Source organism: Cutaneotrichosporon oleaginosum (genome assembly GCF_008065305.1).
Source record: "Cutaneotrichosporon oleaginosum strain ATCC 20508 chromosome Unknown ATCC20508_contig03, whole genome shotgun sequence".
Lineage (NCBI taxonomy): Eukaryota > Fungi > Basidiomycota > Tremellomycetes > Trichosporonales > Trichosporonaceae > Cutaneotrichosporon > Cutaneotrichosporon oleaginosum.
Window position 1 is genome coordinate 1,061,089 of NW_027072172.1, and position 23,032 is coordinate 1,084,120.

At 62.9% G+C, this 23,032-nt stretch overlaps 10 protein-coding genes across 10 annotated transcripts; 5 read left to right on the forward strand and 5 right to left on the reverse strand.

The window, feature by feature from the left end:
* Window positions 1-3,017: 3,017 nt before the first annotated feature.
* On the forward strand, window positions 3,018-3,719 carry COLE_03612 (uncharacterized protein; the record flags this gene model as incomplete). Its single annotated transcript, XM_018424929.1, has 1 exon — window positions 3,018-3,719. One exon carries the CDS (start codon window positions 3,018-3,020, stop codon window positions 3,717-3,719), a length of 702 nt encoding a protein of 233 aa, XP_018281481.1.
* Window positions 3,720-4,436: 717 nt separating this feature from the next.
* On the reverse strand, window positions 4,437-7,517 carry COLE_03613 (uncharacterized protein; the record flags this gene model as incomplete). The annotated part of the gene is made up of 3 exons (XM_018421174.2): window positions 4,437-4,662; window positions 4,700-4,973; window positions 5,051-7,517. The coding sequence occupies 3 exons, from the start codon at window positions 7,515-7,517 to the stop codon at window positions 4,437-4,439; spliced, it is 2,967 nt and encodes a 988-aa protein (XP_018281482.2).
* Window positions 7,518-8,093: 576 nt separating this feature from the next.
* On the reverse strand, window positions 8,094-8,441 carry COLE_03614 (uncharacterized protein; the record flags this gene model as incomplete). The annotated part of the gene is made up of 1 exon (XM_018419711.2): window positions 8,094-8,441. One exon carries the CDS (start codon window positions 8,439-8,441, stop codon window positions 8,094-8,096), a length of 348 nt encoding a protein of 115 aa, XP_018281483.1.
* Window positions 8,442-8,607: 166 nt separating this feature from the next.
* On the forward strand, window positions 8,608-9,288 carry COLE_03615 (uncharacterized protein; the record flags this gene model as incomplete). Its single annotated transcript, XM_018420220.1, has 6 exons — window positions 8,608-8,629; window positions 8,670-8,717; window positions 8,848-8,998; window positions 9,030-9,101; window positions 9,134-9,215; window positions 9,247-9,288. The coding sequence occupies 6 exons, from the start codon at window positions 8,608-8,610 to the stop codon at window positions 9,286-9,288; spliced, it is 417 nt and encodes a 138-aa protein (XP_018281484.1).
* Window positions 9,289-10,241: 953 nt separating this feature from the next.
* Window positions 10,242-10,763, reverse strand: COLE_03616 (uncharacterized protein; the record flags this gene model as incomplete). Its single annotated transcript, XM_018422153.2, has 1 exon — window positions 10,242-10,763. One exon carries the CDS (start codon window positions 10,761-10,763, stop codon window positions 10,242-10,244), a length of 522 nt encoding a protein of 173 aa, XP_018281485.1.
* Window positions 10,764-11,740: 977 nt separating this feature from the next.
* COLE_03617 (uncharacterized protein) lies at window positions 11,741-14,198 on the forward strand (the record flags this gene model as incomplete). Its single annotated transcript, XM_065626302.1, has 10 exons — window positions 11,741-11,867; window positions 11,966-12,071; window positions 12,113-12,483; window positions 12,573-12,661; window positions 12,701-12,821; window positions 12,860-12,995; window positions 13,033-13,134; window positions 13,170-13,240; window positions 13,281-13,888; window positions 13,926-14,198. 10 exons carry the CDS (start codon window positions 11,741-11,743, stop codon window positions 14,196-14,198), a joined length of 2,004 nt encoding a protein of 667 aa, XP_065482383.1.
* Window positions 14,199-14,311: 113 nt separating this feature from the next.
* COLE_03618 (uncharacterized protein) lies at window positions 14,312-15,471 on the reverse strand (the record flags this gene model as incomplete). The annotated part of the gene is made up of 4 exons (XM_018420205.1): window positions 14,312-14,368; window positions 14,409-14,768; window positions 14,881-15,054; window positions 15,166-15,471. 4 exons carry the CDS (start codon window positions 15,469-15,471, stop codon window positions 14,312-14,314), a joined length of 897 nt encoding a protein of 298 aa, XP_018281487.1.
* Window positions 15,472-17,813: 2,342 nt separating this feature from the next.
* COLE_03619 (uncharacterized protein) lies at window positions 17,814-19,851 on the forward strand (the record flags this gene model as incomplete). The annotated part of the gene is made up of 4 exons (XM_018420222.1): window positions 17,814-18,114; window positions 18,157-19,256; window positions 19,293-19,556; window positions 19,600-19,851. 4 exons carry the CDS (start codon window positions 17,814-17,816, stop codon window positions 19,849-19,851), a joined length of 1,917 nt encoding a protein of 638 aa, XP_018281488.1.
* Window positions 19,852-20,723: 872 nt separating this feature from the next.
* On the reverse strand, window positions 20,724-21,278 carry COLE_03620 (uncharacterized protein; the record flags this gene model as incomplete). The annotated part of the gene is made up of 1 exon (XM_018422155.2): window positions 20,724-21,278. One exon carries the CDS (start codon window positions 21,276-21,278, stop codon window positions 20,724-20,726), a length of 555 nt encoding a protein of 184 aa, XP_018281489.1.
* Window positions 21,279-21,594: 316 nt separating this feature from the next.
* Window positions 21,595-22,910, forward strand: COLE_03621 (uncharacterized protein; the record flags this gene model as incomplete). Its single annotated transcript, XM_018420209.1, has 3 exons — window positions 21,595-21,718; window positions 21,791-22,163; window positions 22,196-22,910. The coding sequence occupies 3 exons, from the start codon at window positions 21,595-21,597 to the stop codon at window positions 22,908-22,910; spliced, it is 1,212 nt and encodes a 403-aa protein (XP_018281490.1).
* Window positions 22,911-23,032: the final 122 nt, after the last annotated feature.

A 23,032-nucleotide genomic window follows, 5' to 3' on the forward strand; every position in this document is an offset into this window, starting at 1 on the left:
CCGTGCCCGCCTCGACATCTTCCACCGAGCAGTTGACATCGAGCACTGAGCAGTCGGCCTCGACTAGCCAGGAGTCCCCGTCGTCGGCCCCTCAGGAGTCGGTTCCCGTGACCTCAGAGTCGGCCTCAACTACCGCTGAGCAGTCAACCTCAGCGGAGACCTCGCCTTCGTCGGCCCCTCTGTCTTCAGCGCCTCTGTCTTCGACGGAGCGTTCGACTGTCTCCGAGTCACCTACGACGGATCAGACCTCCTCTGTCCTGCCCTGGTCGCAGCAGCCCAGTTCTGTTGAGCCCTCGTCCAGTACGACTGAGCAGGTCACCTCGACTACTCCTCCGGTCTCATCGCAGGAGCCCAGCTCTGTCGAGTCATCCGCGAGCTCGTCCGAGCCGATCCCCTCGTCGTCGCTCTTGTCGTCGTCTGCTCAGCAGTCGAGCTCTGTCGAGTCATCGTCGAGCACGGCTGAGCCGGTCTCTTCGACTCCCCCGCCCTCGTCTCTGCTGTCGAGCTCCGTGGAGCCGTCCGCTAGCACTTCAGAGCAGGTAACCTCGACTTCTCCTCTGCCCTCGTCGCAGCAGTCTGTCTCAGAGTCGACCTCGAGCACGACTGCGGATGTCTCCTCCACTCCTATCCCGTCGTCGCAGCTCTCGAGCTCTGTCGAGTCTTCCTCAACCGAGCAGTCGGCTTCCGTTACTCCTCCTCAGTCCTCGACGGGCGAGTCGACCTCACCTTCGGCTTCGACTGTCCAGCCTTCCTTGGCTCCTACCCTGCCGTCGAGCCAGCAGTCGAGCTCTGCCTTGACGGATCAGTCGATCTCTACTCCTGCTCAGTCGTCGAGCCAGCAGTCGTCCGAGCTGCCCTCGACCTCTGCTCAGTCGTCCACATCTGAGTCGCCTTCTTCCGCCCTCCCGGTCTCCTCCGATTCGCAGGCGCCGTCAGCCTCTTCTCAGCCCTCGTCGAGCCAGCCTGCTCCCTCTAGCCCTCCTCCTGTTGTCTCGGGCTCCTCCACCTTCACCGAGCGCTCGACTGACTCAGGCTCCGCACTCTCCTCGGACTCGTCGGCTGGCCCCTCGAGTTCCGAGTCCCTGTCCGGATCCTCCACCTCTCCCATACAGACCCCCACTTCGTCCCCATCGTCGAGTGTGGTTCCCCAGCCGTCGTCCTCTCCCTCGACCTCCGCGGAGGCTCCGCCGACGACCTCGGCTGTTGCACCGCCTACTTCCGCGACCACGACTGACCTGCCGCCTCCGTCATCGCAGGCGCCAAGCCCGGCTCCTCCTCTCACCTCGCAGGACCCGACTACCACTGTGGTACCTCAGCCGGACACGACGTCTGTCGTCCCCCAGCCGGACACGACTTCGGTAGTTCCCCAGCCTGGCACGACTTCGGTCGTTCCTCAGCCGGACACGACTTCTGTTGTCCCTCAACCGGACACGACCAGCGTCGTTCCCCAGCCGGACACGACCAGCATCGTTCCCCAGCCGGACACGACCAGCGTCGTTCCTCAGCCGGACACGACCAGCGTCGTTCCCCAGCCGGGCACGACCAGCGTCGTTCCTCAGCCCGACACGACAACTGTTGTACCACAGCCGGACACGACGACTGTTGCTCCTCAGCCCGACACCACTGTCGCCCCGCAGCCCGACACCACTGTTGCCCCGCAGCCCGACACCACTGTCGTCCCACAGCCCGACACCACCGTTCAAACTCAACCCGACACAACCGTTGCGCCCCAGCCTGACACGACTACCCCCGTCCCTACCCCCGACACAACTGTCGTGGTTCCTCAGCCCCAGACCACTACTGATGTTGTGCCGCCCGAGACGACTGTCGCCCCCCAGCCCGACACCACCGCTGCTCCTCAGCCCTCCCAGCCTCAGCAGTCTTCTGTGATCGTTCCCGGGACGGAGCCAACTCCGGAGCCCACTCAGGGTCCTTTGGAGTCGGAGCCGCCGCAGGTGTCCACTCCGGTGGCATCTCCTGCGACGGAGCCAACACAGGCGTCCACTGTCGTGAACCCCCCTGTGTCGGAGCCAAACCCGGGTCAGACTACTACCCAGCCTGCTGAGCCGTCTACGGGTCCTACTGGTGTTCCACAGCCGTCCGGACCTGAGCCCAGCCCTAGTGTGACGGAGCAGCCGGGGTCTACTTCAGTGCCACCGGGTCCTTCGGGCACGGAAGTACCTCCTAGTCCCTCGGTCTCGGTTCCCCCCGGTCCATCGGGCACGGAAGTCCCTCCTAGCCCCTCGGTATCAGTGCCTCCTGGTCCATCGGGTACCGATGTTGTTCCCAGCCCTTCGGGTGTTCCCTCGCAGCCCCCCGTCTCGGGCTCCGAGCAACCTGGCCCATCCGGCACCGATGTGATCCCGCAGCCGTCGGGAACTGCGTCGCCGGCCCCTGGGTCTGAGACTCCCACAACGCAGCCGGCTACCGGTCAACCTGCTCCCACTGAAACAGCTCCTTCGACTGGAGACGCTCAGACAGCTTCTCCCGCCGACTCGTCTCCCACGACCACGACGTACATCCCGTATACCCCGACTGCCACGTCGCTCGTCATTGCGGCCCCGACTGAGGAGGAGGACAAGCCTTCGCGCACAATCGACCCGACTACGCCGTACACGCCAACGGCCGCGCCTGTGCCTACCGACATTCCCGGCTTCATCTTCCCTCCTCAGGGCGATCTTGCCAGCAACCCGAACCTGGGCTCGGGCAACGAGCTGGACCCCGTAAAGGGCAAGACGCAGGTGTCTATCCTTCTGTCGCTCTCAGGCTACCCATGGCTCTTCACCATTCAGAACGACCAGGCGCAGGGACAGCTCTTCAACACCTTCCCCACGCTCATCGGAAAGGCTCTCAACATTCCCGAGTCGGACGTCGTCACCTACGGCCTTCGTGTCTACCAGCCCGCTGACGGTCCTACCCTGGGCACGCAGTGGATTGGCTACGTGCCTACCGAGGACTTCCCTACCCTTGAGACTTATGTGTCGACCAGCAACTCGCCGCTCTACAACCAGCCCGGCATGGCCGGTGCCCTTGCGGACCAGATTGACCCCACATACCCCATTGCGGCTGCTGGTGGCTCATCTGTCCGTGCCAACACCAGCTCCAAGTCGACCGCGGATGGCGCGCGCAAGCGCAACATCATCATCGGCGTCTGTGTTGGTATCGGTGGCGTGCTCTGGATCATCCTTGTTTACTGGATCTACCGTCGGGTCAAGCGCGCCAACGAGCGGGCTGTCAACAAGCGTCTGTCGGAGCACATGTCCATGTTCTCTGGTCGCAGCAACGACAACCCCTTCGGCGACGACGGCCGCCGTCACTCGACGACGCCTTCGATCGCAGCGTCCGAGATTGACGACCGCCCGAGCTCGTTCTATGCCTCGCCTCTCGACAACTACCCGGCGATGCGCCGCCGCCAGGTCGACTCGATCTACACCGACCAGGCTGGCGGAGGCGACCAGTCGCCGACCTCGTACGTCAACTCTGTCTTTGGCACGTCGTGGTTCCAGACGACGGGCTTTGGTGGACAGGGTGCAGCCTACGGGTCGCCTTCTCAGGGGGCCCAGCGTACGAGCCAGAACCCCTTCGACGACATGTACGCTCGGTCTGGACCGTCATCTCCCCGCATGTCTCAGCGCCCTCAGCGTCGCTCTGTGCAGAAGACGATGATTTCTCAACCGACGCTACAGGGCAATTCGCTCGAGTTCAACGAGTACCACTAGGCGGTACTTTGTTTCTAGGCGAGGCCTCGCCTGTAAGACGGACATTATTAGCACGAACCATACATCCCCTCCCTTCCATACCCACCAGTCCTCTCTCCCCCCCATATCGCGTAGGCAGGCGCGACCCATTGTTTTATTTCACTGCATGGCTGGCCATCGTAATTCCTTCCTGTAGGTCATTTTGGTATGATGCATTCGTGCGTCGTATTCAGTGTGGCGCGCGCCACAGTTGCCGCCACGCCACAACACCACGCGACGCCAGGGGTGGTGTGTCTCGGGTGGCGCATCCGGGACAGGTGAAGCGCCAAACGCGCCCAAACAGGCGTCGCAAAACACTGCAAAACCTTGTTGCAGTGTTGGTGCTGGTGCAAGTTGCTTGTTCCTCGGTGTAACGTCGTCCATCAGACGGATTGCGTGACATGCGGCGCGAGGCGCTGCAAGTCCCGGTTCACATCTCCCTTACATCCCTGCTGGCGTCAACGCGTCCGCACTCATATTCCTGACGCGTCGGGACGAGGCCAGTGCCAATGAGCGACGTGTGTGCATCGAGCTCCGCGTGTAGTGGTCCCGCGCTGACGCAGGTCGGGTGTCGGCCCCACATCCTGGTGCTGTTCTGGGCGTGACCGAGCGCGGTCCGGGATCACTTGTGTCATGTCATTGCTACAGCAGGCGCCCGCGCCTAGTCTATGGTCTACAGTTCTATGAATGGTTCAGTCTCTAGAAAGAGAAAATACCAGCGCCGCGCCGCCGGCCCCCGCCCAGCGGGTGCGTGACGACGGCCGCGACGAACAGCCCCACCGTAAGCCCGATCGCGACGGACACGAGCTGCTCAGCCACCTGGAAGCCCTGCGAATACTGCGTCGTCGTCGTCCCGGATGTGCCGTTGCTTTCGCTGATTTTCTGGCCCTCGGCCGCGAAAGAGAACAAGCCGCCCTGCGAGAGTCTGGTGTCAGTGTGTTCTCATCGCAGCTGGCACTCACCCGGAAGGCAGCTGCATCAGGATCCCCGTCACCATGACGGGGAAGCTGGCGCCGTTGCTGAAAAACCGGCCGTAGAGGTTGCCGATGATGCCGACGCAGAACGAGCCGATGGCCGACGTGATGTCGGAGCGGTTGCGGAAGACGGGGCCCGTGAAGTGGTTCGCGCTCCAGCCCGCGCTGCCGACCGCCATCATTACGAGTGTCTCTTTGCGCAGGATCGGCTGCCCGTTGCGCAGCGACAGGCACAGGCTGTACATCGGCACGCAGAGGTAGTCTGGTGTCAGGGGCAGAGAAGAAGAAGAGGACAGGACGGGCAAGAGGCGAGAGGGCACACAAGGCAAGAACGCTCACACCAGTAGCCACTCGGCTCTGCCATGTACCACGGCGCGCCGGGGACGTGGGTCGCGGCGCACGTGTAATCCGCCGCGTTCTTGACTCCACGGTGCCGGATCTTGAAGTAGATCTCGCCGCCCATCGAGATACCGAAGCCGAGGAAGAGCGAGTAGATGACGGCGTAGCCGATGCGGACGGAGCCGGCCGTGATGTTGCGGGAGGCGAGTTCGAGGGCGCCAGTGAGCACGATGAAGCCTGGGAGGATGAGGACGACACCACCGGATACGAGGGCGGTGTAGCAGAACTTGTTTGTGTCGGAGAGCACGGCGGCGATGAAGCTGATGAGCGTGGCGATGACGATCTCAAACACATTGCTGAACATGTCGTTCATGACGGCGAGCATTTGGACGACGGCGAGCAGCCCGCCGAGCACGGCACACATGAGCGCGTCGATGAAGCTGCCGTAGAAGGCGGGGACGACGATGAAGGCGGAACACATCATCGAAATCACCACCGTCTGCCAGCGCGAATACAGCGGCTTGCTCGTCATGAGGCCGTCGAGGTCGCGGCTCGCGTCGTCGACGCTGCACCGGTCATGCACAACGTTCCAGTACACGTTGTGCACGGCGAGGAGCTTGCCGAGGTCAAGCCCCGTCGACTGCTTGAGGAACTTTGTTTCCGAGGTGTGCGTCGCGTCGTCGCCAAACGACACGAGCATCGTGCCCGGCAAATACACGACTTGGGCGTTGATCTCGAGCACGCGCGCCGTCGCCTGGATCTGCGTTTCGAGGCGGTGTGACGGGCTTCCAAACATCATGAGTGCGCGCGCGAGCTTGAGCAGGAACTGCTGCCGCGCGAGGATCGCCGCGACGTGCTGGATAATGAACACCTCCTGCTTCTTGCGCCGCTCCTTGGCCTTCTTCCGCCGCCGCTTCTCCGCCTCCCACTCCTTGCGCTTCCGCTCCTCGTCGGTGAGCGGCGTGCCTGCCGAAATCCACTTTTGGGCCGAGTGCAGCGCCGCGCCCCCCTCCTTCCTCAACGCCTGCAGGTTCAAGGACGAGGACGGCTTCCCCCGCTTCTTCATCATCACGAGGTCGTCCGTGCTCTTCGAGGACGCGTCGTCCCGCTCCCCCATCTCGCTCACGCCCGAGACCATGCTCGCTGGCCGCGAGCGCGGGCTGCGCGGCGGGCTGAGGAACTCCTGCGGCGTCCCCGGCAGACTGTACCGCGTGAGATGGTAGCCCGTGCGCTTGGCGGCGGGCACGAGGGTTGTCGAGTTCGGCGCGGCGCTAGCCGCCAACCCCCCCGTCGCGCCGATGAGCGCGCCGAAAACGCCCGCGTCCGAGCGCGCCGCTTTCGGCCGGTCCCCTTGTCTCCATGTATGCGCCGCGCGCTGGAACTTGTTCTTCAGCCCGGGGCTGGGCAGCGGGGAACGCCGGTCGGCAATGCTCGTGGATGATCGGTTCGCGTCGTCGTGGGACCTGCGTCCGAACTTGTCCCCCTCGTCGTCGCTGGGCACCGGTGTGTTACTTGCACTCGTCGTGAGGCTCGGCGCCGCCGAGTCGTGCTGGTGCCGCCCGTACAGCGCTAGCAGGGAGGAAAGCACCGACGTCCCGCCCGGCATGTGTGGCATGCCGCCCAGCGGTGGATTGATCGGCGGGTTGATGGGGGGGTTGAGCGGCGCGTCGACGGCCGTCGACTCGCTCGAGCGCCGCTTCTCGCTGTCGCGTCGCGGCCGCTCGTTCTCGACGCGGTCGTACTCGTCTCTCCCCGACGTCGGGCGCTCTGTCTGGCGCCGCACACTGCCGCGGTGCACGCGCCGCCGCAGCGTGCTCCACTTGCTCGTGTGCGCGCGCACGAGGGTCTCGGCCCGGTTCTCGCTCTTCTCCGGTTGCGACGGGAGGGAGGGGAGCCCGTCCGTCTCGCCTGGCGGGATGTACTGTGCCGTGTGATCGTTGAGCCCGTTGTCAAAGACGTCGCGCCGCTCCTCGTCCGAGTGGTGGTCGAGACGATAGTCGTAGTCGTCCTCGGCTTGCTGGGGAGGGTAGCGGTGCATCATGTTCCGCAAGGGGTGGTGGTGGTGGTGGTGGTGGTGGTGGTCGCTGGCGTCCGACGACGCCAGCGAGGCCACGCTCGCCGTGCTCAAGTTGGAGGGGCGGTAGCGGTGGCTACGGAAGCGCTCAAGGGCATCGTTTACCTCGTTGATATTGGTGTCGCTCAGCTGTGACTCGCGGGTGTCGGCCGCCTCGAGCGGGGGGAGGTTGACTATATGGTCTTGCGTCCACTGCACTCTTCTGGGTGTTCTCGTGCCCGTGCCCGGGCCAGTGAAGGCGGCGGGTGGCGCAGTAGGCAGATCCTCGGGCGTCACGTAACTCCCGCTCGCTGTCGCCGGGAGGTCGCCCTCGCTCGTGACCCGCAGTATGGGGGAGGGGATGTGCGCGCGCGCAGGCGGGCGCGGCTCGTGGAACGGGTCGTCGGCGACCATGGTCAGTGATCGAGGATGGAATGGGAGAATGAGCAGTTATGCAGCGGCTGCTGTTGGCGCGTGATGCGTGTCAGGCCATATGATGGCGGTCGTCAGCGACGCGAGCGACGGCTGGTCCCCGGACATTGTGATCTTATGGGTGTGGGGAGGACGAGATAATCCCTGGCTGGCGTCATGTAGCACCCCCGTATTCTGTACCCTTCAAGCTGGGGGGTTATCTCGCGGCTTGGCGTCGGGACAGACTGCCATCGGCGGAGGTCAACTGCCGCCGGCTGCGCTGCACGTGTTGCTGGGCACCCTACTTCACGAGTCTCGACCATACTCTTCTGCGGCTGCGCGCGCGCGGCATGCACAGTTCCCAGCCTGATGAGCTGCTGAGCTGATAAGCTTGCGTGCTTCACGCAATGCCAGGACGCAGGCTCGCGCGCGCTGGCGCAGATCTGCACAACCCCAGTCGCAGGCGAGCTACTGTAAGCACTGTGCACACCTCGATGTGCCGTGCCGCTCCACCTATGCACACCCAGGGTTTGGGCGACGGATGCTCGCCACTGCGCGCTCCGGCATTGGGTCGCTTAATCACCCCGCTAGACGTGGGAGGACACCCGAATGGAGCAGGGTGATGATATCATCGACGGCGAAACGGATTGTAGAGGCCCGATAGAAGGCTTGTCGCAGCCTGCCTGGCACGCTGACACGTCTAGCAAAGTCAGTCGCCGGCCGCCGGTCGTTGCTGTATGCAAGTCGTCGTGACGCATCGAGTGGGAGTGCTGACGCTGTATCACTGGGCTCAACGATGATGGTGTCGATGATCGATGACAATGTGCAGTGGAGCGGGGCATACTCTCCGCCTGGGCCAAGGATGATTAGGCACCCAAACACCACTCTAGGCGCCCCACCACGTGGCCACTCCACGCCACGTTTCATCGATGTTGACACGACATGTCATGACCGACGAAGATGATCCGCGCTCGTCACGCTTCCGCATCTTTCACCTAGCACTCATCCCGGGCTCGGACTCGGACTCGGACTCGGACTCGAACTCGAACTCGACTCTCGGGCTACACGGCGAAGGCTTTGACAATCGGACAACATGTGGCTGAGCGACAGGCAAAGTGCGTCGCGGAGTCTCGCGGTCTCGCGGTCTGACGACAGAAATCGGCGTTGCGCTGGTCGCGTTTGGCGTCTTCTTCATGTTCTTGGGTACGTCGTATTGGGTTCGCGGTTCGCGGCTCGCGGTCCGCGATCGGGGCGCTTGATGCAGCGCTTTATGGTGCTTCACCATCCGGCACACCCGCACGAGCTGACGCTCGCTCGCGCTCTCTGACACCAGGCATCATCCTGTTCTTCGACGGCCCGCTCCTCGCGCTCGGCAACATCCTCTTCCTGACCGGCTTGCCGCTCATCATCGGCCCCACGCGCACCTTCTACTTCTTCTCGCGCAAAGAGAAGTGGCGCGGCACCATCTGCTTCTTCCTCGGCATGTGCGTCCGTCCCGGGGCCAGCTCACACCAGCGTGCTCGTGTTCGTCAAGTGGCCCGTGGTTGGGATTGCGATCGAGCTCGTCGGCTTCATCGGCTTGTTTGGGTGTGTGGCCGTGTGCGCCGAGCTGATCCCAGGTCGTTCTTCCCCGTTGTGTTGCAGGCGCTGCGGCAGATGCCGATCATCGGCACCTTCCTCTCGCTGCCGTATGTGCGCGGGGTGAGTTGCGGTGCGGGCGCGCTGACGATAGGCTGCGGACAGGTTTGCGGGCGTAAGGCAGAGCGCGGTATAGGTAGAGCATGGATTTATGGTGCTGTGGAAGCGGGTCGTGTGCAAGCGGCGAGGCGGCGGTGCCAATGACTGACAGCTGACGAGCTCGGAGCGATGAGGTCATCATGTTTCCTGGTCCCCTGGCCCAGAGGGAGCGGGAAGCGTCCAGCTGCCTCGCGACGATCGCGACACGGGCGTGCCGCTGCGAGCGGCGACCGACGCGGGACCCGATACGCAAAGCCAGGCAGTTTGCGCGCCGTCCACGACCATTGACACTGACAACTATACCCGACATCTGCGATGCGCGTCGTGCCCGGCGCGTCTCGTCCATCTTCTGTCATCCCATGCCAATACATGGTGGAGAACAACCCGAAGCCAGGCCGACGTCTGTGCGAATAGGAGGAACGGTGCTATAAACGTTTCAAGTACAAAGAACAAAAGTCGGCGGCTGCAACGACCGACGTAAGACATGCAGCTATTTTTCGTCGCGCAAATCCGCGTCGGCTCCGGCACCGGGTATGGGACGAGGGACGAGCCCTGGTGTGGCGTGAGACGATGGGCTGCAGAATGCGCAGCGATAAGCGAGGGGAGCGTGAATTGGGGAATGAATTGAAAGTAGGCAACATGAGGCAACAACGCGCTTGCACGCGCTCGCACTCGCTAGCACTCGCGCTCAGCTCAGCCTTCGGCCGACTCGCCACACATTTGCATCGTCTAGCAGTCTTCGGTATGACATGAAGGATTATACAGAATCAGGGTACGGTCGGCGTGGGGATGCGCGTCGAGGATCGACGATTGGTGGTACAGGCTCTAGGTACAGTCGTGTATAGCGGACAGTGTCTGTCGGGGAAAGAGAAGAGAGAAAAGAGGAGGAGCGTGGCCGTGGTGGTGGCGTGGGGCGCGGGCGGGGGCACGGGGAGCGGGCGCAGGCGCAGGCGTCGACGCACACGCTGGATCGTACATGCCATGGCGCAGTTATCGCGCAAAGCCCTGATATGGCGACTTGGGCTGCTTGTCCCACAGAGGGCGGAAAGCGTCCTGCGAAAAGCCGGCCGTCTCGAGCGGGCTCGCGTTCGAGGGAAGGACGTCGTCGTGGTGCGGCCGCTTCTCGGGGGGCGGGGGAGGAGTGAAACCCGTGGTGCGGTTGCCGGTGAAGGTGACTGGATTGAGAGTCTGTTGCGAGACGGGGGCGACCTGGCGTGGCGAGTTGCCCATGCCACCGTTCCAGTTGTTACCGCTCAGGAGGTGGATCGGCTGGGGCTGGGGCTGGAGGCTAGCGGCGTCGTTCCACGACGACACTGGGGCCGGGGGCGGCACTGGGCCGTCGCTGTGGGGGCCAAGCTTGGTCGTGGGCGGAATGGGGCGGTGGGTCTGTGCTGGGCGCTGCTGGAGAGTCTGGGCGAGTGCGGCGTGAAGCTCCTTCAGGTCGGCTGCCTGCTGACCAACGTGCATGCCGCCGTTGAGCGTCGAGATTAGGTCATCCATTGACGCGGCCATGGTGGGTTGCGAGGAGTGGGTGGTGTTGGATAGAGTACGAGTTGTAGGATGATGAGGAGATGAGAGGAAGAATGGGGCGTGGATGGGCGCCTCGTTCTTTAAGAATGTGGATGCGGGGGGCCGGCGGCAAACGGTCGGCTAGCTGGCAGGGTGGCAAGGGGTGCGGGGAAGGGGAGGGGGAGAGGAGAGAAGGGGGGGTTGTGGGAGATGGGCGATGGTGCGAGAGAGGTGGTGTGGATGGCGTTGGGAGGCCTTTGAGTGGGGGAGGGAGGAGGGAGAGTAGAGAAGGATCGATGAAGAGAGTGACGAGACAGAGGAGGATGGAGGATGGATGATGGATGATTTGTTGTTGGTGATATGGAGGTAGCGGGGCAAAAGAATTCCATTCTGCCGGCACCGGCCACACCGGCCGCATTCGCCGGTGACTTTTTGGGCCTCGTGGCATGACACGGTGTGACCGGTGTGCGGTGTGCGGTCTGCGGTTTGCGCCGTGTGCGCGCGGAGTGAGCGCCGACTTCCCTCTCGCTTTCGCCGCCGTCGTTCGGTCACGGCGGATCTTTCCGGCTACGCAGCCCCGGTGCCGTAAATATCCTCGGTGTGTCTCCCATGTCTCGATCATCGATCACCCCAGCCGGATGCACGTGTGCAGAATCATTAGCGTGGGGCAGCAAAGCAGGTGAGGAGGTGGAGGTGCAATTTGCTTCCGTGTGTACCTTGGGTGATCACGATGAATCATGGGCTGGCGTGGTGTCACCTCCTCCCTCTCAAGCGCTCTCCTTCTCCTCTCGTCAACAATCCTACTCTCTCTCTCTCTCTCTCTCTTCATCTCTTCATCGCCTTCAAAACCCCTCTCCTCTCATCTCCTCTCATTCTCGGCCCTCTCTCATCCCCCCCCCCATCGACACTCGACGTGCCGCTGGCTTTCATACCTAGCATCGTTACCCACTTATCATCTCCCTCACCCTCACCACCTCCTCATGAGTCCCCTTCCTTCTGGCACAAACGGTGTCATGTCGCCTCAGGCGTCCATTCAATACAACCACCGCGTCGTCCTCGCTGGCAACTCGGCTCGCATCCTCTGCGTCGCCGACATCCGTGGTGACTGTGAGTTGTTGTGCGCGCGGGCCACGAACCTCGCCCAAGTCGTCCAAAAGACGGCGTGCACGTTGGCATGGCGCAAGGATCACTCTCCTAATGCACAGACCATGAGCTCAACCGCCTTATTCGCGAGCACGAGGCTACCGCGGTGATTCATACGGGCGACTTTGGCTTTCTCAACGCCGACTCGCTCGACCGCATGGGCGACAAGTAGGTCGTGTGCGCCCCGTACTCGCGCTGATCACGCGCAGGATCCTCCGTCACCTCCTACAGTACTCACCTCTCATCCCCCCCATCACACGCAGCCAGCTCCTTTCCATCCCGCCACAGGCTGGACGCGCTGCTCTCCTTCAGCAGCTGAACAGCTCGTCGATCCACTTTCCGCTCTCGCAGTTCCCCCACCTTCTCTCTGGCGCCATCACCTTTCCCGTCCCGGTGTTCACCGTGTGGGGTCTGATTGAGGATGTTCGCATTGTGGAAAAGTTCCGCACGGGCGAGTACGAGGTCAACAACCTCACCGTGATTGACGAGGCGTCGTCGGCTTTGATCGAGACCGCAGGCATCAAGCTGCGCCTGTTCGGTCTGGGCGGTGCGGTCGCTATGCACAAGCTCTGTACGTCAAAATTGTCTTTGGGGTAATACGCTGACACTGCGCAGTTGACAATGGTATGCGATGCGAGACTCTCGCTCCGAGGACATTGCTAACAACAGGCGAAGGATACGCAACCATTGCTGGAGGGCAGGGGACCATGTGGACGACGGCGCTGCAGCTGGGCGAGCTACTTGACACAGCCCAGAGGGTGAGTGGCGCGCGGGTGTCAGCGGGTGTTGATCCCTAGAATTACGACGCCACCGAGACTCGCATGCTGGTCACGTCGGCACCGGTGACTCGCACTGGACTGCTGTCGCTGTTGACACTTGGGGTCAAGGCTGATCTGACCACCTCGGGAGGTCTCCATTGTGAGTGGCATTCCTCACCGCTTTGTGCTGACGACCAGTCCGGTATCCTGCCTCGCTCAACGACTTTGCAGTCAGCGGCGATTTCGATACTTACCGCCGCAAGCTCATCTCTGCGCGTGACGGCTTCCTCGGTGTCTACGACGTTGTCAAGGACCGTGTGGACAGCGTGCTCAAGTGGGTTGGGTTGAAGCGGCAGTGCTGACGTTTGCAGCGAGCAGCAGCAGGTCTTGTTGAAGAGAGTGATGGGGATGGTGCAGCGCATCCCCACGACCGACGACAACTCGTGGACCAACACCTGGCACTGGGTGCTCTCGTAGGTTTGTTAGCAAGCATCTCGCTTACAACCAGGGACGCACTCTGCGGACACCTTCTTCTGTCGATTACTGATGGACGTGTGTCGGCCGAGATTCGTAGTGCTGGTGAGTTGCTGCACGCACGAACTAGAAAGCTGACAACGAGGGCTCAACTTTGCTCATCGCGCGAACCAGGGCTCTGCGCCACCCTCAGCTCCCATTCCCTCTCTCCCCCCACAACTTGCGCAATCTGTTCGTCCGCCGACGATGGCTGAGAAGGCCGGTGTGCCTCCGAAGCCGATGGCGTCTCCGCTGGCTCCCAAGGCTATGCCGCCCAAGCCGATGGCGGGAGCGGCGGGGGCCAAGCCGATAGCTGGTCTGCTGAAGAAGGGCGACGGCCCTGCTCCTGGCTCGGCTGCTACGGCCAACGCGCTGCCTGCGGGGCCGCCCGTGACGCGCGGGACTCGCGGCGGTCCTGGACTGGGCCCGGTTTCTCCCACTGTTGATACCAAGTCTGAGAAGACGTTGACAGCTGGCAAGGATGGTGCACCCAAATCGGCCAAGACTACGCCCAGCACCACACCTGCGTCCTTGCCAAAGGACAAGGACGTGAAGAAGACGGGCAGCAACGAGGAGAAGGGCGAGATGGACGGTTCTGAGACGCCGAGGACTGGCACTCACACACCGAAGCGCTTCTCTCTGTACCTCAAGGGTCTGCCGATTCCGACGTCAGAGGCTGAGATCAAGGCGTTTTTCAATGCTGAGGCTGAGAAGGTGGGGTTGACAATGAAATGGGTACTGACGCTACTAGATTACTGCGGTCAAACTGGTGTTTGACCAGTTGAAGCGGCAGAAGAACTTTGCCTATGTGGATTTTGCCAACGAGAATGACCTGCAGGACGTGCTCAAGGCGCACTCGAGTGGATCTATTCGCGACTCGCCTATTACTGTGGAGATTTCGAACCCGCCTGTGCGCGGGGTGACTGAGCGTGGTGGACGTGGCCGGCGTCGTGCTGGGCGCGGGGGAAGTTCTTCGTCGAAGGACGCTCCGAAGGGCGATGCGACTCCGCGGGGCGATGCTTGAGGCTCGAGAAGGGTTATGAACCTAGAGGGTTGTGCATTAGATGGCATCTGTCATATAGTGGAGTATATCATGCACTCATAAGTTTGTGTGGAGGAGTATGAGGGGAGTGTGGGCTAGCGCTTGCGGAGGACGACGACGTCGGTGTTGTAGCGGTATCTGAATGTGCCGTTCTGGTGTGAGCTCGAGTGGTCGCATGGTGCGGGTTCTCACCGGCTGGTCAATCCACTCTTTGTCGCTCTGGCGAATGATGCGTCGCAACTGAGCGACGACCTCGTCGTGCTTGTCCCCGAGCATGGTCATATAACTCTTGCTCATGATACGCGCGACGACGGCGTCCTCGTCGATGCCCACGTCCCACGCAAACCGGTGTTCCTCCTTGGATGCAAAGAGGTCGTGATACGCGGGGGTCTCAAACATCTGGCGCCACAAGCCGCGGTAGTACTGCGGCGAGCCGAGGTCGTGGGCCTGATAAGCGGCGCGGAGGTCGCGGTGGAAGGCGTCGGCGTCGCTCTCGAGGTTCCAGATGAGGACGAGGGGCGCGTGGGGTTTGAGGTAGTCTGCGATTTCTGCCTGGGTGTTGGTGCGACTTCTCCCTCCTCATCCCCTCCCCTCTCCCGCCTCCCGCCTCCTCCTCCTCCTCCTCCTCCCAGCTCCTCCTCCCGTCTCCCCCACCCAAACTCACCAGCGCCCGATCATAGTCCATACACCAATGCCACGCCTGGGCGATGATCACGGCGTCGGCTTCGGCCTTGTCGCCGCGCCCCCATCCGGTCCGGGAGAGATTGTCGAATCCGCCATCGACACAACGGAGGTCGGGTTTCCCATCCTGCTTCCCCTCAATCTTATCCCCCTGTTTCTTCCCCGCCATCTTCTTCCCCTCCCCTTCCCCCTCCTTGTTCACCTCCGTCCCCTCCGGCCCCTCCATCCCCACCATCCCCACCCCCACCCCCTCCCCCTCCCCTCCCACCCCCCGCATCCCCCGCGCCCACGCCGCCCGCATCTCGCTACTAGGCTCAACAGCCACGAGCGCGCGCACCCCCCCCTGGGCGAGGAGACGCGAAAATATCCCCGTCCCCGCCCCTGGCTCGATGACGCGCGCGGCGGGCGGCAAGAGCGCGCGGACGAGGGCGAGCGCTGCGGGGGGGTAGGACGGGCGCGCGGCGTCGTACGCGTCGGCGTGGGTGAAGCCTTGTGCGGCGACAGCGTGGACCGTGCGGGCGAGCGGGTGGCGGGCGAGGCGGAGCAGGGGACGCGGGGTGAGGCTGGGGAGCATGATGATAGCACGATGGAACGACGGAACGACGCAACGACGCAACGACGGAACGTGGGTTACTCGGGGTATGGGTCGGCGGAGGCATGACGTATGTCCTGCCACGCGGTCAGCCTTCATGCAAGCTAAGGATCAAGGAGCACAAACTGGCCATGGCTCTGGCTGTGGATGAGTGGGGATGCATGATGGAGATGGCCAGTGGCTGATGCGATGGAGCAGAGCGCGGCAAAGTTGGCGTGCGTCAGGCCAGATCTGGGGAGCCATGACTGTTGGGCTTTGGGCCGCCGTGGCGTCCGCCACCAGGATGTCCGGCCGAGACGACCTGCTCCGCTCCGCGCTCTCCGCTCTCCGGATCCCATTGGCGATGCACCAAGTATCGCGCGAGCGGAGTAAGCTGAGACGGCACAAAGCAATGGATGCAGCATGCAGCGTCGTCGGCGATCAACATATGCCAAGAGATCAGGATGGTACTTGTCTGTGGGATGGACTGGAGGCCTGGAGGCCTGGAGGGGCTGAGAGCCGATCACGGCGGGACAGGGCGATGAGGCGGAGGGACATGTCTTGGCCCGCCGAAAATACAGGAGGGGGGGTGACGGCGAGCTGAAGCCAAGAGGCCAAGAGGATGCATGGCTGGTACAGTAGGCATGGCAGGGAGCACAGAGTTGGATGCAATTCAAGAATGGATGCTTGGCAGTGGGGAGCGCGACTGATTTGTGCTCCATGCTCCATGATGATCATCGTTGATCGCCCGTCGCATCCCCCTCCTCATCATGCCCATCACCCCACCCAGGCCACCCACCCATGCTCTCATCCAAACAGTCTAACAGTCTCACGCCGCGCGAAAGCACCCGCGTAGCATCCCCTAGACGCCCGTTCCGCCCCGCGACAACAATGACTCTGGTGCACTTGCAGGCTTGTCCCACTCCCAGATCGTGGCTCACGCCGCTCACGCGCTCAAGCTCGACGCGCGACGCGGCAGTTCCTGAGCCGCTCTCAAGGATCACCGTTCAGGGTCCGGAGCCGAAAGTCAACTAGCTCCCGCCTGGCGCGTCTGGCCGCTGGCCGCACTGCCTGCCTACCCTTGGGAATTGCGCCCTCCTTCCCTGGCACACACACCGGATCGGAAGCCTGTGCGCGACGCGTTGCTCAAGCCGGGGAGGGGGATCTAACACAGACCATACTCGTATAGGAGTCGCCCAGGAGTCGCGTGCAGGAGGAGCAGATGCAGAAGAAACAGAGGCATGGCATTGTTCTGCGATCTACTAGTGCCTTGTACTGTATATAGATCCATGTTCCACCGCATGCTAATACCCATCAACCAGTAGCACAACTCGAGTCACGCCAGGACCCAAAGTACGGGACCCTGACGTGTCAAGTGCTGCATTGGGCAATTGGGCCCGCGGTGGATGGTGCCTCGCGTGCCTCGGCCTCGGTGTGGAATTTCAGGGACGCGGTGAACGCGGCTGCTCTTAGGATCTTTGGATACGTCCCTCTTCTCCTCTTTCCCTGGCGCCTTCCTGGGTACCCTGATACTCCTCCTGGGTCACTCGGTCAAGGTGGTGCACTCATTCAACAAGAACATCCCCCTCGTCGTCGTCCTCGTCGTCTCTTTCTCTTTCTCTTCTACTCTCTCTCTCGGGCATCGACTTACATCGCATCGCATCTCCTCATCCTCTTCAACTACTCACTCTCCTTTTAATCGTCACTCTCTTTTTTTTAATCATCCTCCTCGTCGTAACCCCCTCCCCCCCCCCCCTCCCCCCCATACTAAGGGTCGCGCCGTCGCACACACCTCTCGCTCGATTCCCGTCAACGTGTTCTCCTCCAAGCACCAATTGTTCTTGACTCGGCACATCAAGCACCAACGCTCCACGCTCCTTGTCAAAGCACAGCCCACGCCCACCACGCATCGCCTCCAGACCGCCCACGTTCGCCATCCCCTCACGGTCCCTCGTCGGCCTCGTCCTCGCCTTTGTGAGTCGGTGTCCTCTACACTCTACACACTTAATCCCCCCCCCCTCTTCCCACCTTCTCACCTGCCCCTTTCCTCTCTCTCTTTCTGTCCTTTCGTCACTCGTACTCGTCTTGGGTTTCCGCGTCTCTCCCTCCAACTCTTTTCTCTCTTTATCCCCTCTCCTCTTCGTCTCATACCATCGCCATCTCCTCCTCCTCCTCCTCGCTCCCCCTCCGCCCCCTCCACCCCCTCGCCCCCTCCCCCCGCCTTCAACAACCCCCCTAACCCCAGCCACACCATGCTCCTCTCCTCCTTCGTCCTCCTCGCCTCCACGGCCTCGGCCGCCTCCAACCACCACCCACACCCACGCAGCGGCCGCCACCGCGAGGTCATGCGCCGCGGTGCCTCCTCGGACATTGACTTTGACAAGAATGCCCCAGCTGGAGGTTTCCGTCTCGTCGGTGATTCGGGTGTATCGGCACAGATGATGTTCCTCGGCACTAAGAACACCGTCTACATCCTCGACAAGACCGAGAACAACAAGATGAGCATTACTACCAACGGCGTCACTCACCCTGCATGGGGCACTTCGTACGACCTACGCACCAACGTCGCAACTCCCATGGAGGTTACTTCGAACAGTTTCTGTGCAGGTGGCTTCAACCTCGGTGACGGATCGTTTGGCACATGGGGTGGGTCTTTGGGCTTTAACACACAAACGTCCTAACCATCAGGTGGCAACCAGCCAGTCACGTACAATGGCGTCGCCGTCAACGACAAGATTGCCAACCCCTCCGGCGCCGACCCATACAAGGGTACCGACGGCGGTCGGGCTGTCCGTGTCATCTCTCCCTGCGATGACGGTACTTGCGGCTGGCAGGAAGGCGGTGACGCCTTGACAATGGCCAAGAAGCGCTGGTACCCCACCATTGAGGGCCTCGCCGAGGGCAACGTCATGGTTATCGGTGGCGATGAGAACGGTGGCTACGTTAGCACCTTTGCTCAGAACACGCCTTCGTGGGAGTACTGGCCCAAGCAGGAGTCGGGCGCCATTCACATGGACTTCCTCAACGACACTGTCCCAGTCAACCTCTTCCCTCTCACCTGGCTCCTGCCCAGCGGCAAGGTCTTCCTCCAGGCTGCTTACCGCACCATCCTCTACGACATCCCCACTCGCACCGAGTACAACCTCCCGGACATGCCCTACGCTCAGCGCGTCTACCCCGCCTCGGGTGCAGCCATCATGCTTCCTCTCACTCCAGAGAATGGCTACTCGGCCGAGCTTCTCTTCTGCGGTGGCTCAAACGTTGACCTGAGGAACTCGTCTGACGGCGGTGCGGGCTTTGATGTCACAAAGGTCCCTGCCGACAACACTTGTGTTCGCATCCGCCCCGACGACCCCAACCCGGTGTACACCGACGACGACAACCTTCCTGAGGGCCGCAGCATGGGCCAGCTCATCTACCTCCCGGACGGCAAGATGTGGATGGGCAACGGTGTTGCTATGGGCACTGCTGGTTACGGCAACAACAACTTCTCCATCGGCCAAAGCTATGGCCAGGAGCCGCTTTACATGCCCGCCGTCTACGACCCCAACGCTCCTTCGGGATCTCGTTTTGACCGTGCTGGCCTCTCCGCTTCGGGCGAGGAGCGCATGTACCACTCGACTGCCATTCTTCTTGCCGACGGCGCTGTTCTGATCTCGGGCAGCAACCCCAACGCCGATGTCACCGATGTCCAGTGGGGCACAAAGTACAGTGTTGAGAAGTGGTACCCTACGTGGTACAACAAGAAGCGTCCTCAGCCCAGCGGTTTCCCCAAGTCGCTCTCCTACGTGAGTTTTATCGTAGTTTAACAACCTAACGTTCAGGGTGGCCCCTCGTGGAACCTCACTTTCACCGACAAGAAGGCCGACCCCAGCAAGGTCAAGGTTACTGTTGTTCGCACGGGCTTCAGCACGCACGCCATGAACATGGGCCAGCGCTACCTTGAGCTTGAGACTTCGTTCTCGCACGACCTTGAGACTGGCGAGATTACCATGATTGTTTCGCAGATGCCTCCCAACCCGAACGTCTTCCAGCCTGGAGCTGCGATGATCTTCCTGGTTGTTGACGGCATCCCCTCGATGGGAGAGGTGAGCCCTTTTTGTGTGCCTCGGTGCATCGACTAACGCGCAGATGGTCATGATTGGCAACGGCAAGATCGGGCCCCAGCCCGTCCTCGGCCGCACCGCTCTTCCCGAGCCCCTTGTGCTCGCTGCTCCCGAGCCCGTCGCCACCACCGCGGGCACATCCAAGCCCTCGACATCGAACGGCGTGCCCGACATTGACTCGGCGGCCAAGAAGCCCGCGGCGTCGTCGGCGTCAGGCCTCGCCGCCTCGCTGCTCACGCTGGCTGCCGGCCTGGTGGGCTCGATCGCCTGGATGTAACGTCCACACCTCTCATAGCATTGTCCGCGTACCCAGGATACACGACCACCAACCATTTCCTTCATTTTCCGTCACGGTGGTGTTATGTGTGTCATACAATCGATATCTCAGCCGATGAACAATAATTGTCCTTTTCTGCTGTGCTTGGGGAGAGCACAAGGGCGCTGCGAGACTCGCTGTCAGAAACACTGCTCATCGGTGCCACGGTGCCACGGTGCCACGGTGCCATGGTGCCACTTTCCAGAGCCTGCATCTTGGGCGACCGGTGGCACACTGCGCACCATCCGCGTGTCAGACGGGCGCTGCGGTCGCAATGGACATATCAGCCCCGACGATACCTAATCATGCACTTTGGACCTATGAACCCCCGCGCCGACTCACCCACATCGAGAGCATACATACTGGCTCGACGCTGCGTCCTTGTCCTCGAACGCTCACCCTCGCCATGGGAACGAAAGACTTGGCTAAAGACGCTGCGCCACTCGCCACAGATGTGAGGCGCCGCGCTCGGCGAAACAGCGCACAGGCGGAGACCTCTCGGACCGAGCTACAGCCCGCGAACTGGCACCAGAAACTCTGCCAGTCAATGACGACAGCTCTGACCCGTATAGCCACGAGACAAACTCGACTCGAGGACAACAACACTCAACCAGAGGACAAACGATGCACCAGCTAGAGGACAACGATGTACCAGCTAGAGGACAACGATGCACCAGCTAGAGGACAACGATGCACCAGCTAGAGGACAACGATGCACCAGCTAGAGGACAACGATGTACCAGCTAGAGGACAACGATGCACCAGCTAGAGGACAAAACAACACTGCATCAGCTGATAATACAACAGTAGCGGCGGCGATCTCGCCGCGCCGATCACGCCGCGCGGATCGCGCGCGCGCGTGTCCTCAACGCCTCCTTCGACTGCGCGTGGGAGCGCAGCACGCGCGTACACGCCGGCGGCACGTTCTCGGCGTCGTGGCCCGGCGGCACGGACAAGGCGTGGTGGTGTGCGGCGCCGCGCGGATCGTAGAACACGCGGAACCCGGGATCGTGCAGCGCGCTGCGGGGCGCGGGGGCGGGCGCGGGGGAGGGGGCGTGGGCGTGTGATGGTGCGTGAGCAGGACTTGGGGCGGAACTTGGGGCGGAACTTGGGGCGGGACTTGGGACTAGAGCAGGTGGTGGTGCGACGGAGGCGGAGGCGGAGGCGGAGGCGGAGACGGGCTCGACAAACAGCCGCCGCGCGGGGCTCTTGCCCGTCCCCAGCTCGTCGGAGGAGAGGTCTATGCGTGCCCGCTTGGGCGTGGCGCGCTTCGAGAGCGGGGAGGGGGGGAGCTTGGTGCTGGTGCTGGTGCTGGTGCTGGCAATGGCGCCGTTCGGTGGCGGGAGGTAGTGCGCGAGCGGGAGCTCGGCGAGCGGCGCGCGAGGCATTGCGGATGGCGGAGGAGTGAGAGCGAGAGTGAGATAGATGATGACGGATGTTGACAATGCAGGAGGTGCGCAGGTGACTGTGTCAGCGGGAGCAAAACCCGCCATCGCTCGTCACGCCACTTTATCCCCACTCCCAGGATTCGGAACGGACCCCCGCGTGGCATGGAGCTTACTCCATCATCATCGAATTATTGGAGCTGGCCGATGCGCCGAGCGACTAGACGTCAGGCTTCTCCATCTCCATCTCCATCTCTCCATCGCCATCGCCATGTCTCGCCACCCCCGGCCAGACCTCGCTCTCGACCTCCCGGACGCTATGGAGGACCTCGACTTCTGGCCCGAGCCGGAACCCGGGCCGTCGCGCTCCGCCCTCTCGGACTCGACGTTGGCGCCGAAAGCCATTGCAGCGATGACGGGCGCGCTGTCTACGTCTTTGCTGAGTGCGTCTCACCTCCCTATCGCTCCACTCCCATCCCTACCCCTTAACCCCCGCTCACCCCCGCTCACCCCAGTGACACCCTTCGACGTCCTCAAGACCCGCCTGCAAACCGTCCAACCGCACATCCCGCTGCCCATCGAATGCTGCCAGACGCCGCTCCTCACGCCCTCCGCCGACGTGACCTGCGCGACATCCACCCTCCCTCGCGCGCCCCCACGCCCGCAGCCACAAGCGGTGGCGTACGCGCTCGCGGCCCCCGAGGGGTGCTACCACCCCTCGAAGTGGGCGGGGATCTGGGGGGAAGCCGTGAGCTTCGAGGAGGCCATGACGCGCGGCTTCTTGCGGGGGTACGCGGACGAGCGGCCGCGCGGCTTCTGGAGCGAGCTGGCCGCTGTGCGGCGTGACGCGGGCGTGCGCGGTCTGTGGAAGGGCGTCGGCACGACTCTGTAAGCATCCCGCACGGCGACGCTGACGGAAGCACGATGGCCGTGCCGTCCTCGGCGATCTACATGCTCGGGTACGAGTACTTGCTCGCGCGGCTCGGCCCGGTCTTCGCGGGCTCGGGCGCGGGCGCCGACGCGATCCTCACGCCCGCGCCGCTCATCGCGGGCTCGCTCGCGCGCACGCTCAGCGCGAGCATTATATCCCCGCTCGAAATGTTCCGCACGCGCCTGCAAGCGCTGCCGACGGACGGGCGGCCGTCGCCGACGTACGCGTCCACCGGCCGCGACATGCTCGCGCTCGTGCGCGCCAAAGGCCCCGCGATCCTCTGGCGCGGCCTCGGGCCCACGCTGTGGCGCGACGTCCCCTTCTCCGGCCTGTATTGGGCCGGGTTCGAAATCATCAAAGCGCAGCTCGCCGCGGGCGGCGCGCCGCTGTCGCCGATCGCGACGTCGTTCGTCGCCGGCGCGACGAGCGGCACCCTCGCCGCACTCGTCACCCAGCCGTTCGACGTCCTCAAGACGCGCAGGCAGGTGTTCACCCCCTCACCCGGGTGTTCGCCCGAAGCGCTGCGGCATCGCGCGAGCACGTTCCCCCTCGCACTCCATGTCGTGCGGACCGAGGGGTGGGGGGCGCTCTTCGCCGGCGTCGGCCCGCGCTGCGGGAAAATCGCGCCTGCGTGCGGCCTCATGATCGCCTGTTATGAGGGCGTCGGGCGATACCTCGAGGGAAAGAAGGTGGGGATCGCGTAGTGACTCCCCACGGCGCCCGCCATCCGCAATACCTACGAGACTCGCGGCATTGATCGGCCGACTCGAGTCTGCTCTCCGGCCCGCGTTCCTCATGCACCGTGACGCGCGTCGGCAGCAGCATT